The sequence below is a fragment of the Sturnus vulgaris genome, chromosome 2, assembly GCF_052056855.1.
Source record: "Sturnus vulgaris isolate bStuVul1 chromosome 2, bStuVul1.hap1, whole genome shotgun sequence".
In the NCBI taxonomy this organism is placed as follows: Eukaryota; Metazoa; Chordata; class Aves; order Passeriformes; family Sturnidae; genus Sturnus; species Sturnus vulgaris.
In genome coordinates, this window is record NC_142244.1 from 99,605,309 (window position 1) to 99,621,013 (window position 15,705).

Here is a 15,705-nt window from a genome sequence, read left to right on the forward strand (position 1 = left end):
TGTCTTTAAGGATGTTACTTCCTTCTGTTCAGTATAGTTTGTTGCAAACTTGTCTCATTTCCAAAATTAAATTTCAGTTGGGCCTTTAAAAATCACTAGGATAAGCAGAAGTGTGTCAGTGCAATTTGTGCTTACAGTGACAAAGTACATGTTGATCGGATATTGATAGCAACATTCCAGTACACATACAATAACACAGTCAAATATTTTCCTTTTAAAATTGATGTTGTATAGGCAGGTTTCAAGGTTTAATTACCTAATCTCTAGTAAAATTCAGTGGATTTGCATGCTTTATTCTGCTGAACTAATCTGAAAATCTGATTTAAGGATGAAGTAATCTTTTTGATATCACGTAAATACCTGGCTCAGCCAAACCTAAATCTCCCAGTGTTGGTTTTTAAACATTTAAACATTGATTTAAAGCATTTTCGTTGAGTTATAAAGGGAGCTTAGACATGCTTTTGAACTTCTTTAAGGTTTTGTACTCTTTCACCTGTGCGTTTGGGAAAACTGCTCCTGGCAGATTTTTGCCATTTTCCTGAAATCTGCAAAATACCAGTGGACTCCAATGGGTTTCATGAGTTTCTTAAGCCAATTTAAGACCTCGTTGTTATTGAATGAATTGGGTTGTCAGGAAGGCTGGGTATTCAACAGAGCATGCTCGTGTTGTCTGCCAAAGCCACAGTGGCACATACTTGCAGGAACAGCCAAAATAGACACAGTGGAGAAATTTTCTGAGCATTTGGCCAAGTTCCCTAGCTTCTTGTTCTTTCCATTTCTTTCTTCATCTTTCTCTAGTGTTCCCCTCTTTGGATATAAATCAAAATTGACACTCAAGAGGGTCAGTAAATACCAGAAATTACCAAGTTCTTACACCCTTCATGATGTGTCTTTGGTCCCACAGCCACCTCCTTTGGCTATTGCATGTGGGTGATATTCCCTATTACCTGAAATGTCAGAGAACTGGGCCCAGTTATAAGCCGAGGGAAAAGAGTAAGCAGGGCTGATTTTATGTGATCTTAACCACTGCTTTCAAATCAGAACTGGAATATTTTCTTTATTTTATCCCCACTGGTCTTCCCATACCACAGGTAGCAAAGGCCTCAGTTCTAGAGTGGTATGGTGTGTCAGCCAAAAGCCTAGGCATTTAAATGTAGAGGGGTATTGTTTAGTTTCCCTTTTTTTCCCTTGTAAAATTCAAACCATGTTAAGCTTGAAGAACGATGCCAGCTGTAGGATACCCATAACTTGTCCATTATACAAGCATGAATTAATACCTTTGAATTGGTTCAGAGTATTTCTCTCCCCAAGACACCTGTCTTGTTCATAGTCTCAGTAAGAATCTAACATGGGGTAAATTATAATTGTAAATTGCTCATCTCACAATAAGTGATTTTTACTCACTTCTTATGCTCTGTTTAATAAATATCCTCTTGAGCTCAGCAATATAACTTCATTAGTGCTGGCTTTAGATATCACCCTTGAAAGTGATTTTCTGGACATTAACACAATCTTTAAGGTATTTACAGTCACAGAAGGGTTGCCCTGTTTTGTTAGAGGGAGAGGAAGCTGTGGAGAGCTATAATTCAGACATGCTACTAAATTTAATTAAATCATGTCTAATTAAATTTTGGAAATACATGCCTTTTTTTTCCCCATGATGTAGTTTGTATAGTCAACTACTGACTCTACTGATCTCCATCCTCATGCTGTATCTGCATTATCTTGAGTGAGACATCATTTTAGATACTTTGTATGGCCATTTCAGGGAAAGTGTGCTATTTCAAGTCAGTGAGATCATCATCAGGTTAAACCTTTGTCATCTCATCTGTGCTCCTCCTTTAACAGGAGCTGTTATGTTCATCTCCATTTGAATTTTTTTAATACTGAATTAAGCAGCAAGTTGGCCTGCCTACCTAGGGAACCAGTCATTTGATACCAACTACTCCAGAGAGGAATGGAAGCTCCTCAGCACTTGTTATGCAAGGATGGGAGTGGGCAAAATGCCTGGAATGTTGATGGCTCAAAATTAACAGTTTTTTCCACAGGAATATGTTAAATTGCTGGATCAGTAGGGACCTCGGTATCTGGCATAAGGCCAGATAAAAGCACTCTTTTGCAGTGACTACAGTTGAAAAATAGTATCTTAAAAATATTCATTAGGGAGGAAAAATGTGTTAGGAAAACAGGGGCTTCATAAAGGATCCTAAATATTTTTTTCCACTTTAGGTTGCAATCTATGTCAAGTCACTGATTTATTTAAGTGGATGTTTTAAGGCAGGTTAATATATGCACTGAATTTGACAACAGCCATTTTCTTCTAACACAGCAGCAGTGAGGATGGCTGGTGTAGTACAGGCATAAAGTCTGGCATAGGCAAGAACAATGAAATGGCTTATTTATGAATTTATTGTGATTGGAAGGAAAGTTCGTGTTTGAGGAGATATATTGCAGTTACAGAACATACTTAAGAGGAATTTTTTATTAAGTTCTGAGCATAACTAAACATGATTACTCTGATTTTTTTTTCCATAATTTTGAGTGAATGAGACCATAAAAACCTTAAGGGTGTCTTCTAGCCAAGGAGATAAATATTGAAAAGTTTGTCACTGGTCGCTTCTTGGAACAAGTTACCGTATAGAGGGATTCCCCAGTGGAAAGCAAGCAACAAAATTGCCCCAAAACTCCAGTTCATGTGCAGGAAGTAGAGGTTGCAGAAAACTGGCTAATTGGTGCTTCAACAGATTCCTGCATTATGGAGTGTTTTGTGTCTGGTTTTTCTTTGTGTAAAGGGAAAACTGTAGAAACAAGAAGAGCTAGCTGAAAGACTGTCAAGGGAATCAAAGTAAACACCTGATCAGATTTTGGAACTCTTCAATGATACAAACCTTGTCCACAGCAATACTTTCCCCCCTACAATAACAATATAATTAAGTTATTGTATGAGAACTTCCGACTTTTAAAGTATCACAGTAACAGAAATTGAATGGAAAAAAACAAACTTTAAGCTGGAATGTCATACACAAAGGAATTTACGTGCTCTCAGCAAGCTCAAGAGTCTAAATTAAAACCTCTTTTATTTAGTGAAGGTGTTTTACTCCACAGACAAGTGGAATCGCTGATTTGCTAGTACTGAAAGAGGGGGATCTCTTCCCTGATCATACTTCTCTCTTCCTTATTGCCTTCATTGGTGTTCATTTGCACCTGTGGTCTGCTTCTTAACCAGCTCACCCTGCAATGTAAAAATAACTAGCAAGACAATTGAGAGTGTTAAAATGAAGGAAAGGGTCAGTCCTTCAGCTGTCTTACGAAGAAACAGGGAGACTTCAGATGAATCTCATCTTCTTTTGTCTGCAAGCTGTGTAAAAGCTTATAAACACAATCAAATAGTCCAGGCTCATCTGATTCACGCTCGCTTGCCAAGCTGTGATAACTCAGTTGTACTGGAATTCTGTGATTCTGTTGAAAGGCTCTTGAGTCCCTATTTGTTTCATTTGGCACTGAACACCTGTAAAGTAAGCTGTATGTGCTTCAGGAGTGTTTACTGAATCTTTAACAGCAGAGCAGCCTGGGTAGAGGAGAGAAGGGATCTTGACCCTTCTCGCTCTTCCTGGCCCTGACATTTGGTCAATGGGACGAGGTGTTCTTCAGGAAGCTGCATCTGGAATTCATGCACAATAGCTGAAGTGTGAAATATGTAGGCTGTGTGTATTGATCCACAATGGTGCTTTCAGTAGCTCTTGGCAGGAAGTTGGTTATTAATGCAAGGAGGAGGAAATGGTATTGAAGGGTTTAATAAAGCATTCTGCTTTAGAAAAAAACGTGACCAAATTTCTTTACTTGCTGAAATGAAATCTAAGGTGCATATGGGGGAAATGACAATGAAAATCTTACTCAAATATGGATGCAGTCACTGTAAAATGACTTATATTGATAGTTTATTCTCCTCCCCTGATAATAAGATGGCCAAATGCTTCCCAGATGTCAGTAGGAGATAAACCTTATTGCATGAGGGTTTTGTTTTGTTTTTCAGACAGGGGAAATGTTGCCTTTGTCATGTGTATGCCTTTTCTTTTATTCATAATCACGTTATCACATTTTGAATCTTCTGTTTGTGTGTTATGTGTCTTGACCTTGCTTTTTTGTTATTAATTTTATTTCTTATCAGATATTTTTGAAAAAAGATTATTTTAATCAAAACCAATGAACTATATCCCACGTTTATGGATGTCTTGAAAGTGCCTTTATTTATTTATTTATTTATTTATCTATCTATTTATTTATTTATTTATTTATTTATTGGGTAGCAATTTTTAGAGGTACTGATTTCTGTTAGAATGCTACCATTTCAAAGAAGATGAAACTGAAGTGTAAACTGCATAAATGTTGTACAGTTCTTGAGTTTCAAATGTTCAAAAATCAGGAAGCTTGATTTTCTCTTGCTTACCTCTTAATTTTAACTATTTCATTCTGAAGTGTCTAAATTGTCATTGCAAGACGAATATAAATACCTAGAAATAAGTGTTTTCCCTCTTATGCCAAAAGAAGCATTTGTGAAATGTCTATTTTTAGTGCTCTTGGTAATATTGATAAGGGTTCAAAATTAGTTTTGAAAAGAACATTTACTTAACATGTCAGCTGTGGAATTATTCTTAAAACTGTTGTTTCATGTACTGGTACAGCATATTGAGATACAAGATACTAGTTTTAACTCTAAAGCATACTAGAGAAAAAACCCAAGTTAGTTTATTTAATTGCATATTTTTATGATAGATTAATCTAAAGCCACTTGTATTTTGTAACCAGTAACTCTTCTTCCAGACTGATGTTTCTGTTTTAATGGCAACTTTAAAATTTTGTTGATGTTCATTTAGGGTAGCCTAATATTTTCAGCTCCTTGAACCATTCCTCTACAAGGTAGAACATGATTGTATGGAGCTGTTATCACTAGTTAAGTGTCTCACCTTCAACTTCTTCAAATTCTTACTGCACTTTTGAAATCTCAATTTAAGATCTGATTGTAGAAGAATGGGGAATGAAAAAATGTTCAACTTTATCAGCTGTACAGACAGTAAACTCGAGCTCTAAAATATTAATTGATTTATTACAAAATGAGAAAGCTGTGAAGACAGATATTTTCTATATGATAGATAAAAGCACTGCAGTTCTTGCACATCTATGCATGTCGGAACACTTGCAGTTGTTTACTGTTTTAAAAATGCACAAAACAATTTAAAAACTCCTAAAACCAATCAACCAAACAAAATCCTCCAAAAACACGCCCACCCTGAAACCCAGAAACAAATAATCCTCTCAAACCCCTCTAAATTTTCTTGATTTGATATTTAGAAGAAAAAAGGCACAGATATCAACAGGCTTCACATTTTGATATTTTTCCTCTTGTCTTTCTCTTCTGCATTTTGAAATATATTTATCCTCTTTTAAAGAGTTTCGAATATACAACAGCAGCTGGCCTTGCTGGATAATGAATCGTGGCCAGGAATGGCTGAGGCGGACAGGGACCGTCTTCAGCTCATCAAAGAGAAGGAGGCTCTTCTTCAGGAGCTGCAGCTCATCAGTCAGCAGAGACGATCCCCAGAAGACATTGCACGTTTGGAGGAAGAAAAAAGACGCTTGGAGGATGAAATTCAGCGAGCTCGAGCAACGTCTGCTCATGGGGCCACTGAAAGGTTTGGGAACTTGAATTGTTTTCTTCACTATTGTGATATCTATATAGGTAGCTTCAAAAGGAAGAGTAGGGAATTTCATTGTGTTTAAGGAAAAAGTAAGTTACTAGAAAAAGTTAGTTTCAGAAAGGGACAAGACTGGTGCTGTCACTATTTAATTCTATCTGTCTTGAACTTTTCTGAAACAGAGTTGCAGGGAAGTTGACTAGCTAGTTTTCCTTTGATTCATTTAAAAATTCTGAATAGGAAGAAGAAATCTGAATAGAATCTTGAAAGATGCTTGGAATAGGTCTGAGTGATATTCTCAGATAATAGAAACCTGAATAAGAGTACCTGGATAGTGAAAGATTTTTCTGTTCTTTGCAGTGGAGTAGTAGTCATCTCCAAAAGATTCAGAACAGAAATCCTTTGCTATATTTAGTTTCTGCCTTATAACAGGAAAGTTAAATGATTGTGCTTTTGCTGCTTTTTATATACAATATTTCCTTTTAATTTGCAATCTCAGCAGTGGGAACACATCCCAGTTCTGACATTTAGAGAACACAGTAAGCAAAGTCATTCTCGAAAACTTAAAAATCAAGTTAAATGTAAAATAAACTACCCAAAAACATATTAGTGGAAACACAGTGTTTATTTCAAAGTTGCCTAGCTTTTCCTATGGCCAGAGAAAGGGACAAAACCTCTTAATCTCTTTTTGCCATAGACTGCTTCCAGTGAAAGCAAGAAACTACTTGTTCTTGCTTCTCATAAATAGTGGTAAAACCTCAGCTTTGACACTTCAGGAAAACCTACGAGAACCACCTTTAATGTAATCTGTGTAAAGGTTAATATTTACACAATTAAGACACTTGAAAAATATTTGAAAGTGCTTTCCATATACAGATTTTGACAACTTCAGTTTCTTTGAAAATTCTTACTTCAGACAGTGAATTCAAGCAATAAATAGAAAATTCACAGCCAGCCTACAGGTCAGTGTAATATATTTTGCAGTTTTTGCCATATCGTTACATTGCCTTTCCAGCTTAAGCTGACAGAAAAGGGAGTTCACTTTACTCTGTCGTGTAGTAAGTTTTATTTGTTGTTTTTGGGCTCTCATGTTAGGAGGTGCATACTGTGTTGGCAAGAAGGCCAAGCTATTTTTCCATGGAGTTCATGCTGTGGAAACCAGCATTCCACTGTGGTACTTGATATTTCAAATTTTAGCAGAAAGTTGAGCAGAAGTTAGAATAATACTGATGGGCACTGTATTTTTGTAGAACAAGTTGGAGGAAAGCTTAACTATTAGTAGCCCTGATTTTTTGGTTTTTTTGTTTATTTTAGACTTAGAAATAACCAAAAATATTCCTAATTCTGCTTTTGTATTTCCACTTCGTTTTAATTGTGGAATGCAAAGATATTTCTTTCTTAAATAATTAACACTTCTTTTCTGCTACTGTGTTTTAAAGGCCCTGAGTTATGCACAGATCAAAATGAAGTAAAAATCTGTTTGACAGAGGTGGGGGATTTGTTGTTTTTTGGTTTTGTTATAGTGTTGTTTTTGTTAAGATTGGCTGACAGCCTTAGCTGGAGGCATCTCTTAACTTTTAGCACAGGTGCCTACTGTGCAGGATCGATCACTGTGGAGTGTAGGTTCCTAAGTTTGTTTTTTACAATACATAGTGTGAATATCTCTGCTTCCCTCTGCAAGCTCTTGGATTAGTTAAGTTTCTTGTGTCCATTTGTCCTTTTCTTTGGGTTCCTGCATGCAGTGCCTATATGATGTAAGTTTGCATAGCTCAGCTGCAGCCTTCCTGCTGCCACTAGTTAACCTGGCCTGGGGCGCACAAAGGCAGGAGAAAAGCCCAAGAGCTGCTGTTTTATCGAGGAAAACTCCCTTTCTATTGATTTTTAAATTCTGTTCACTAACATGTTGAATTCTAGCAGTTGTCTTTGCAGCTGAGGAAGGTCTGAGGCAGTCTATAACTTTGATCTGCTTTCTGCAAAACTGTCTGTCAGTATCTCAATTTCCAGCCACCTTGTGATGTAGGACTGGAGCTGTAACTTTCCTGGACATACAAAATGTATAACACAAACCAGAATACTACCTTGATATTATCTTGAAGTTCAGTGGTTGGCTTGGAAAAACAAAACATCAGGAATATAATTCTGGATCCAGAAACAGAGTAGATAGTAGATAAAAATCTATTATTTGAAATTCTAATAATGTCAGAATACTGAATTTAAGGTATCTTATAGGTATATGAGATTGACAGCATTAAAGCTACATTCCATTTGTGTTGTGGCAGTGGTACTGAGTAATTCAGCTGCTTGTTATTAGAATGGGCAAAAAATAAGTTGCAGCATGAGATTTTTCTCATAATGTAGTAGTCAAGATGCTGTATCACTTACTTAAATATAATGATAAATAAATGCACCTAAAACATATAGAATAAGAGCTTAAATAAGAGCAAAAATTTTCTTTTTACCTTTGAAATTGTCTATTTGTCTTAGAATACTTTTTTTTTGTGACAGAGTGGAAAGGCGTAGTATTTTAATAACAGAATCAGGTTGATGCAAGAGAAAAAATAATCTTGTAGAGTCTGATATTTTTGCCTAGGACTTTTTATGACTTTGCTAATTGCTGCAGTGTGTTTTCAACATCATGACTCTTATATTGTGCCTCAGTTATTTTTCTTGTCTGGGAATTCTCCTGGAGTCTTGGTTCTTGGGTTCTTGCTGGAATTACCATCGCTGTATATGAACAGCATAAATTAAAACTTTTCATTAAACAGTGCAACTTTTTTTAATATTACAGACTTCAATGCCTTGATGTTTTTCCACACTTGGGAAGCTCCTAGCACTTTTTGAACACTACTGTGATGAAGAAAATAGTAATCTGTATGTGTTTAATTATAGGATACTGTTACAAGAGAAGAGAAATTGTTTGCTTATGCAACTAGAAGAAGCTACACGTTTAACCTCATATTTACACTCCCAGTTGAAAAGGTAAGTTATGTAAAACCAGCAAGTTTTGAAGTTACTTCAGCAGAGAAGAATATAAATAATGTATGAAGTTAATATTTTTATACTTCTGTGTATGTACGCCAAGTTAATTTTTCACTACATTTATACACTTTGCTCTGTGCAATGTGATAATTTGGATGGAGTTTTATAAATAGTATTAGTGATGGCTATTTGGGCTATGTTATTAAGTGTGTCTGGGAATTTTATATGTTACTTTCTGAAAAGGAGATAAGTTCTTAAAATCTGTTGCAATGTTGTTACAGTTTTACTATGGGCAGATAACATTCTTTTAAGGTCTGTGGGTTCTTAATATTCTGATTCCTTCAAAGGTGGGGATTTTGATCCCTGGTGAGATGAGGAAATTTTGCTATTTAAATATGAGAATGTGTTAAGACCCACACTGAAGTCCAGAATGTTTTGCATATTCACACTCACAGCTGCCTTTTGAGATGCAGGTCTTGGGGATTCCTCAGTTTAACACCATAGCAGCATCAAAAGCTCAGTTCCTGCTGAGTTCCTGTCTCACTTCATCTCTCTCTGGCATTAATACTCTTCTCCCCTTTAACTAAGAATGGTAAGAAGAAGTGGAATAGGATTCATCCTAAAGCCTTTTTATTTTGCATTGGAAAAACCTGTGAGAGCGAGGCTTACAAAGCAGTTTATTAGGACTTTGAAAATCCCTTTGCACTTCTTCTCCCTGGATTGTTTATGACCAGCCATTTATGTAAATTTGAGCTGGATCATGGTAATCTATCTTTCCTGGTTTTACGTTGAGTTTGCTGAGCTAGAGCCTGCTCTAGCTCTTTTCTGCCAAATCACAGCTGTTTACATGTTGTAAACATGTACACATGTTTGAGGAAACGTGTGGAGGAAAGAGTATGGTCATCCTGTTGGACTGTTGTCTTCAGGCACTTGGCCTTGATCTGTTTGTCACATGAAGTGTTCCAGTCATGGCTGTGCTTGAGAACAGGACAGGAGACATGAGCTAGACTTTAAAATGCCAGATCATCTTTCCATGTCACCATACTGAATACATGTAAAATTGCTTGTATAATCCGGATTAGTGTTTTAATGTCTGCATTGGTGGTTCTGATTATATTTGAAAGGACATTTTTGTGTTTTCTCTCTCTTTGCATGCCATAGTCTGTCAGCTAGCACCCTCACCATGTCCTCTGGCAGCAGCAGGGGATCCCTGGCCTCCAGTCGAGGATCGCTGGCCTCCAGCAGAGGCTCGCTCAGCTCAGTCAGCTTCACTGACATCTATGGGCTCCCCCAGTATGACAAATCAGACAGCGTTACAGACTACGGGCAGCATTTGCGCTTTGACATCATTCCCTTCGAGTCTCTCACAAAGGATGTGCCGTATGCTGATCCCATCGGGCACTCGAATTTCAATAAGCAGCGGAGGTCCCTGGATACCCCACAGTCCCTGGCATCCCTGTCATCGCGGTCCTCCTTGTCATCGTTGTCCCCTCCAAGCTCACCTCTGGACACCCCGTTTCTCTCTGCATCACGAGATTCTCCGTTGGCTCAGATGTCAGAAGGTTTTGAGGAGATGGCAGGCATAGGAGCCCTGGAAATGCTCAGGGCTCAGACCACAGCCTTGGGTGACGATGATGCACAAGGCATGAGCTCATCTCAGACATCCACTTACCCTCTGGACAACGAAGGGCTGCGAGAAATGGGACCACACCTGACTGCTGTCCAAACTGGGGGAGGTGAGTTGATGGATATTATTATTTTGTCACATTGTCTTATAAAATGTCACACAGACCCAAGCATACCAGCACAGTAGAGATTGTTCCTTATTAGGAACATTAGGCTTAGGCTTGTTTTACTACCATCAAGGTAAAAATTGCATGGTAGGTGTTACCTGCTAATGCTTGATCAAAACAAAGGAAAATCACCCAAATCCAAACTTTAATTTTAGGGCAAAGAGGTGAAAGAATAGAGAAATCTTTGTCAATAGATTTTAAAACAGTGGTGAATTGACTGGGAGAAAGGGAATGGAATATAGACTTTCACTGAAGCATAGCCTATCAAGGACCTAGCAAGAATGAGTAAAGTACTAGTAAGAAAAAGTATGTTTTAGTTACTTCTGAGGCCCCCAGTTGTGCTGATGTTGCCTTTATTCTGGTAATGGAAAGCAACACAAACCCAGGAGAGATAGGAAATAGCCAACAACTATACCCTATTAAAAAACCCAACCACAAAACATGAGGTGATGCTTCTGACTGTGCTTGAAGGTTGGCTGACTACATGCTGAATTTGTACATACTCCAGCCCAGGTTCCCTTGTCCAAGCTCTCTTATGGAGCCAAAGCCACAGTGGCATAGCTGTCATGAGTGCATGCTGCACTCATGAGTAGGTGCTTCATCAGCAAAGGAGCATCTTTTGTAGGGGATGTGCGAGGTGTTAGGTGTCTGCTTGACTGGTTGTTTCTGAGCACCTGTGTGTGCTGTGTTCACTGAGGGGTGATGGGTGCAGTTAACACAGCACACGCACTGTTGAGTTTTCCTTTCCTGCTGGACTGTCAAATTGATGGACTTGCTTTAGCTTGACTTGGCAGAAGCTTCTGAAGCACTGCTGTTGTTAGAGAAATCAAAAGAGGAAAGAATGGAACAAAATTAAAAGCCTGAGCATACAGGAACATGACAAATTTATTTTCCTGTTTTGACCGACCAAATGAAGAAATGCTCTTAATATGAAAAAGATAATCATGGTAATATTTTTGTGTGTTGAATTGCTCTTTTTTTGAATAAAACCATACTAGTAGAGAAAGGCTTTTAGAGTTTAGTTTAATATAAATTTCGTGAATCCCATCCCATTTCTATATCCAGAATTCTATGTTAGCATTGTGTAGAATGTTGCATTTGGGACTCATGATGTCAGGAATAATATGAACAATAATCAGAGAATGGATCCTATTATCCTACCAAAATCTTACTTGTCAAGTGATAATATAAAGGAACGTTGATGACATTTACAGAAGGCCTTTCAGGTTTTCATTTTAAAAAAGAAAACATTGCCACAGTGCTAAAAAGCCTGTATTGTTCAAAAGTATTTGAGTCTAGACTTTCCTACTTTCCTTAATGCAGCTAGCACTGCCTGAAGATACTGCAGCAGAAGTTACTTTTACTAGCTGTAAACATTTCTAGTGCCCATATTGTAGCTTTCAGACCAAAATAAACAGAATTCCAGAGACCAGCATGAAAACTTGTGCTTAAATTAGTGCTGTGAAGAGGCTTCCTGAGGCTTTCTTTAAACCTCAGATCAGACCACAGCATGTCTTCAGCCACTGTGGTAAGTGAAAATGTCTAAGTAGTTCATTTATAGCTTGTATGTGTTTCCTAGAAGTGAAGGCCTAGTGTGAGGGCCTAGGCAGCAATACAGGATGAAGGGCAGTTTCCTGCTTTGATTTTCCTTTTCTTGGTTCTCTGCTGTGTTTCTACACATTTCATATTTGTCTGAAAACCTCTGTGCTTAATCTGCTGTTAGTACTGCGGTGTCCTAGTCCAGAGGTGTTACAACTTTCCTCCATGTACAACAGAGTATTTTGTGTTGCTTTTTGAGGAAGAATGTATGGTTGAAAGGTAGCCAGGCTGCCTTGTTTTGAGACTTCTTTGTTTTTAATATTTGCATTTGGAAACAATTACTTTTGAAAGTTTAACCTTTCTGATTTTTGCCTACTTTGAGTTCCACACTCACTAGCTGGTGGTTTGAAATTGTAATGCAGTTGTTTGCAAGTAGAAGTTGGAAGTTTTGAAAGTATTTTGGTTTTGTATATTTTTCCTGGAAGATTTGGATGGAGCATCCAGCTTTTATGCCAGAGCTGGGAGCTCTCAGATGCTGAGGGTTTTGGGTTTCTCCGAGGTATCATGCAGTGTGCCCTGCTGCTGCCACCCGATGGCCTGGCAGCAGAATGCTGTGCTGCAAAAACAGGAGGTCTTGGTTCTGGCAAACCTTTGCCTGGTCCTTCAGTAGGCAAAGCATGAGGTAATTTTGGTAATTTGCAAATAGTTGGGGATGGGACGGTTAACGCTGAATAAACTGCATGAACTTTGCACTGATGCAGCACTTGAACAAGTTCAAGGGGTTCTTCAGGAGCTGCAGTTTTGATGTTCAGTTGCTGATTTGCTGTTTTATTGTTCTGCATCTGTCACAGGGTCACATTGTTAAATAAGTTTTCATGTGTGAATGCTGGGAATATGCTTGAAAAGTTAAATCCATCATATTTATAAAAATGGGAATGGGAGGGAAACATGTTAATAAAATATTGGGCTTGAATATCTTCACTATCTCTTCTTTATACCAAATCTTTCAAATGCTAGATTTCTTTCAATGCCTAAATAATCTCTTGTTTGTAAAATATTGTCAGAGATCTAAAGAGTGATTTATCACTGTATGCTTTTTGTCTTGTTTCTCATGCGGCACAACAGAAAAATTCACTGTAAGTGAACCTGAAACTTCTTATTGTGTGTTTTTCTGTGTGATGTGTTGGTTGTTTTGTTTTGGGATGGGTTGTTTTGTTTTGGTTTTTTTTTTTTTTTTTGGAGTTGCATGAGAAGAAACAGGAGATTCTGCTACATTTGGTTTTGTTTGACATTTTGCTGTATCTGTTTAATCATTATGGCATACTTAATTTTTTGCTATGTCAACTAAACAACACATTCACAGCTGTAGTTAAACTCCTGGGGAAAGTGTTCTTTGACCTTCAGCTTTATTATATAATAGTAATGCCTGACAGCATTATGGTAGGTAAGGTCTGGTTTTGTCTCTGATTAGTTTTTATGAGAGTGTTCTACTCTTTTATTAGTGCATTTTGAGCTGACATGCAGTATTTGTAGCTACCTAAGCTTGTGAAACATGCATTAGATTTATTTATGTGATTTTTTAGCTAATGAAAGTTTGGACAGCAAAATTTCCTTTGAAGTTCACTTTTTTCAACTAATGACAATGAGAATGTTCTTTCATTCAGGGCTGTCTTATATTTATCAAGCTTTAGCACCCAGTAGTTCTGGAAAATCATATCTCTTGTTTACTTATTTTGTTACTTAAATAAGAAAACGGAAGTCAGTGGTCTGTCTTAGAAACCTAATTTTAAAACAATTTCTTAGCTTCCAGCATTGCCAAGTCTGTAACCTGTGCTAAACTTAAACCAAAATTTGGTGTGTCTTTGATACTGACCAGTTTTTCCTGCTAATTTTTTAGCCCCTCCCAAGTCAAGGGTATATTCTGGTGTTTGCATCTCTCCCAAATTTGCTGCAATTGTCCAGAGGCTATTGAGTGCTTCTGTGGCCTGCAGTCAGTAAGCAAATCATTGTCAAGTTACAACATTGTTGTAATCTGTCAGATTTTCATTTTATTAAATTGGTGCTTGAAACCAGCTTTTCCTTCCAGACAAACTAGGAACATGAGCCTCCCAAGGACAGAGTCCACAAGATCTTTCCTGCTTTTTCTGCTACGTTTATATAAAGTGTTCACATAGGGGGTGAGCCAAGGGCTTATTTATGAAAAGAAGTCGTCCTAGAGTACCTTATTGAAATGAGTACAGAAATTATAAAAGCCCTTTTAAAAAAATTATACACTTTTGTGAAGTTTAACCTCTTTCCAGTGATGTAAAATTTTTGAGAAACTTTAATATGTAGATGTCTCTACAGATTGCTAGTTTTGATTTTTCAAAACTAGCAATGACAGAATATTCTCCATAAATACCAGACAGTGAGGTAGGCTTACCAAATCAAAAGTCCTTTAACAAAAAAAAAAAAAAAAAAAAAAGAGGAAAAAACCAAACCAACCAAGCAAAGAAAAAAACCCAATCAAACCAACCCACAAAACCACCGTTTTTGTACAAGTGATGCAGAGGAGAGCACGGTTCAAATACAGTTTTTTGCCTCCTATGTGCTCACTTGAACTTGGCTCTTTTTTGTGGTGAAGATGTCATAAGTAGCACTGCACAGTGTGGGATGCTGTAATGAGAGATAGGGAGGAATGGTTGTTCTTTCTCCAGGTGCAAAGGCAATTGCAGATTGGGCTATTTCTAGCCAGCCAGTAAATTTCCTGCATACCTAAAGCTGACTAAATCCTTCATTGAATTTGGAGGAGAGGTCCATTGGCCTACTTATGAATCCAAAGGACAGAGAACTGGCTCTGCTGATATACAGGAATTTTAGTTCCAAACAGGACTGGGTGATGTTTTTAACACCTTTGGTAACGTTGTGCTGTTAGTGGCCTGGTAACTGGAGTGTATCTTAGGCTGGCACAGAACCTGCCGGGCTCGGTGCACCTTCTCTACCAGTTCCACAGTGGGTTAAAGCTGACCTTAGCCAGGGCCTTCTGTTGATAGCAGCAGTGGGTTGTGTTAATCTGGAAGACTTCTATCAAGTTCTGATGTCCTGTCCTGGTGGTGCTTGGGTGGGAGGTGAGGTGGGTACTGTGCAGGGGGGTGGCTCACTGTACCTCAGCTGGGTTCTGCAGGCTGTGGCTGGTATTCTGTGGAAGGAAACTTACTGTGTAGGCGTCAGAAATAAATTTGGATGCCTTATGATAATGTGCAACAGAGGTACTTAACAAGTTGTTACTTTGAGTAAGACATACTTCATCCCTAGCTGGGGCTGTAAGCTGTAAATGTCAGCTAGTGCTTGTCTCCCATGCATTGTGCTGCTGTCACTCTGCTGAAACTGTCGATGCTTCCATGCTGTCTTACCTTTCTAAGCATGAGCAGAAGCAAATTGCTTTCCCCACTTTTGAAGTGTCATCTCTTTGCCATTGCTTTCCTGCTTTGAGGACAGTCACTGAACCTTAAGCAAAAGAGGGTAAAAGTTCTTCCCTGCACAGTCAAGAAACTGCACTTCACAAGTGTGTTTAGTGGTTTTCTCTAGGACTCAAAGGAAAACAACCTCAAGTCAGGAGCTATTGTTGAAGTGTTGAAGCCTTTCCTATGCAGTTCTTGAATGTTACTGCTTGTGCACGTACTTCAAAGGATTGGTAGCTGCTATACCTACTTGCCTGTGCA

At 38.0% G+C, this 15,705-nt stretch overlaps 1 protein-coding gene across 3 annotated transcripts in view; it reads left to right on the top strand.

The window, feature by feature from the left end:
• The window catches only part of WWC3 (WWC family member 3), a 97,833-nt gene that overhangs the window by 63,439 nt on the left and 18,689 nt on the right, over positions 1–15,705 (top strand). For all 3 annotated transcript variants that reach the window (XM_014882440.2, XM_014882439.2, XM_014882438.2), the window contains exons 9-11: positions 5,448–5,690; positions 8,583–8,672; positions 9,834–10,408. In XM_014882440.2, the coding sequence (XP_014737926.2) occupies positions 5,448–5,690; positions 8,583–8,672; positions 9,834–10,408 (908 nt within the window). The remainder of the gene's footprint in view (positions 1–5,447; positions 5,691–8,582; positions 8,673–9,833; positions 10,409–15,705) is intronic.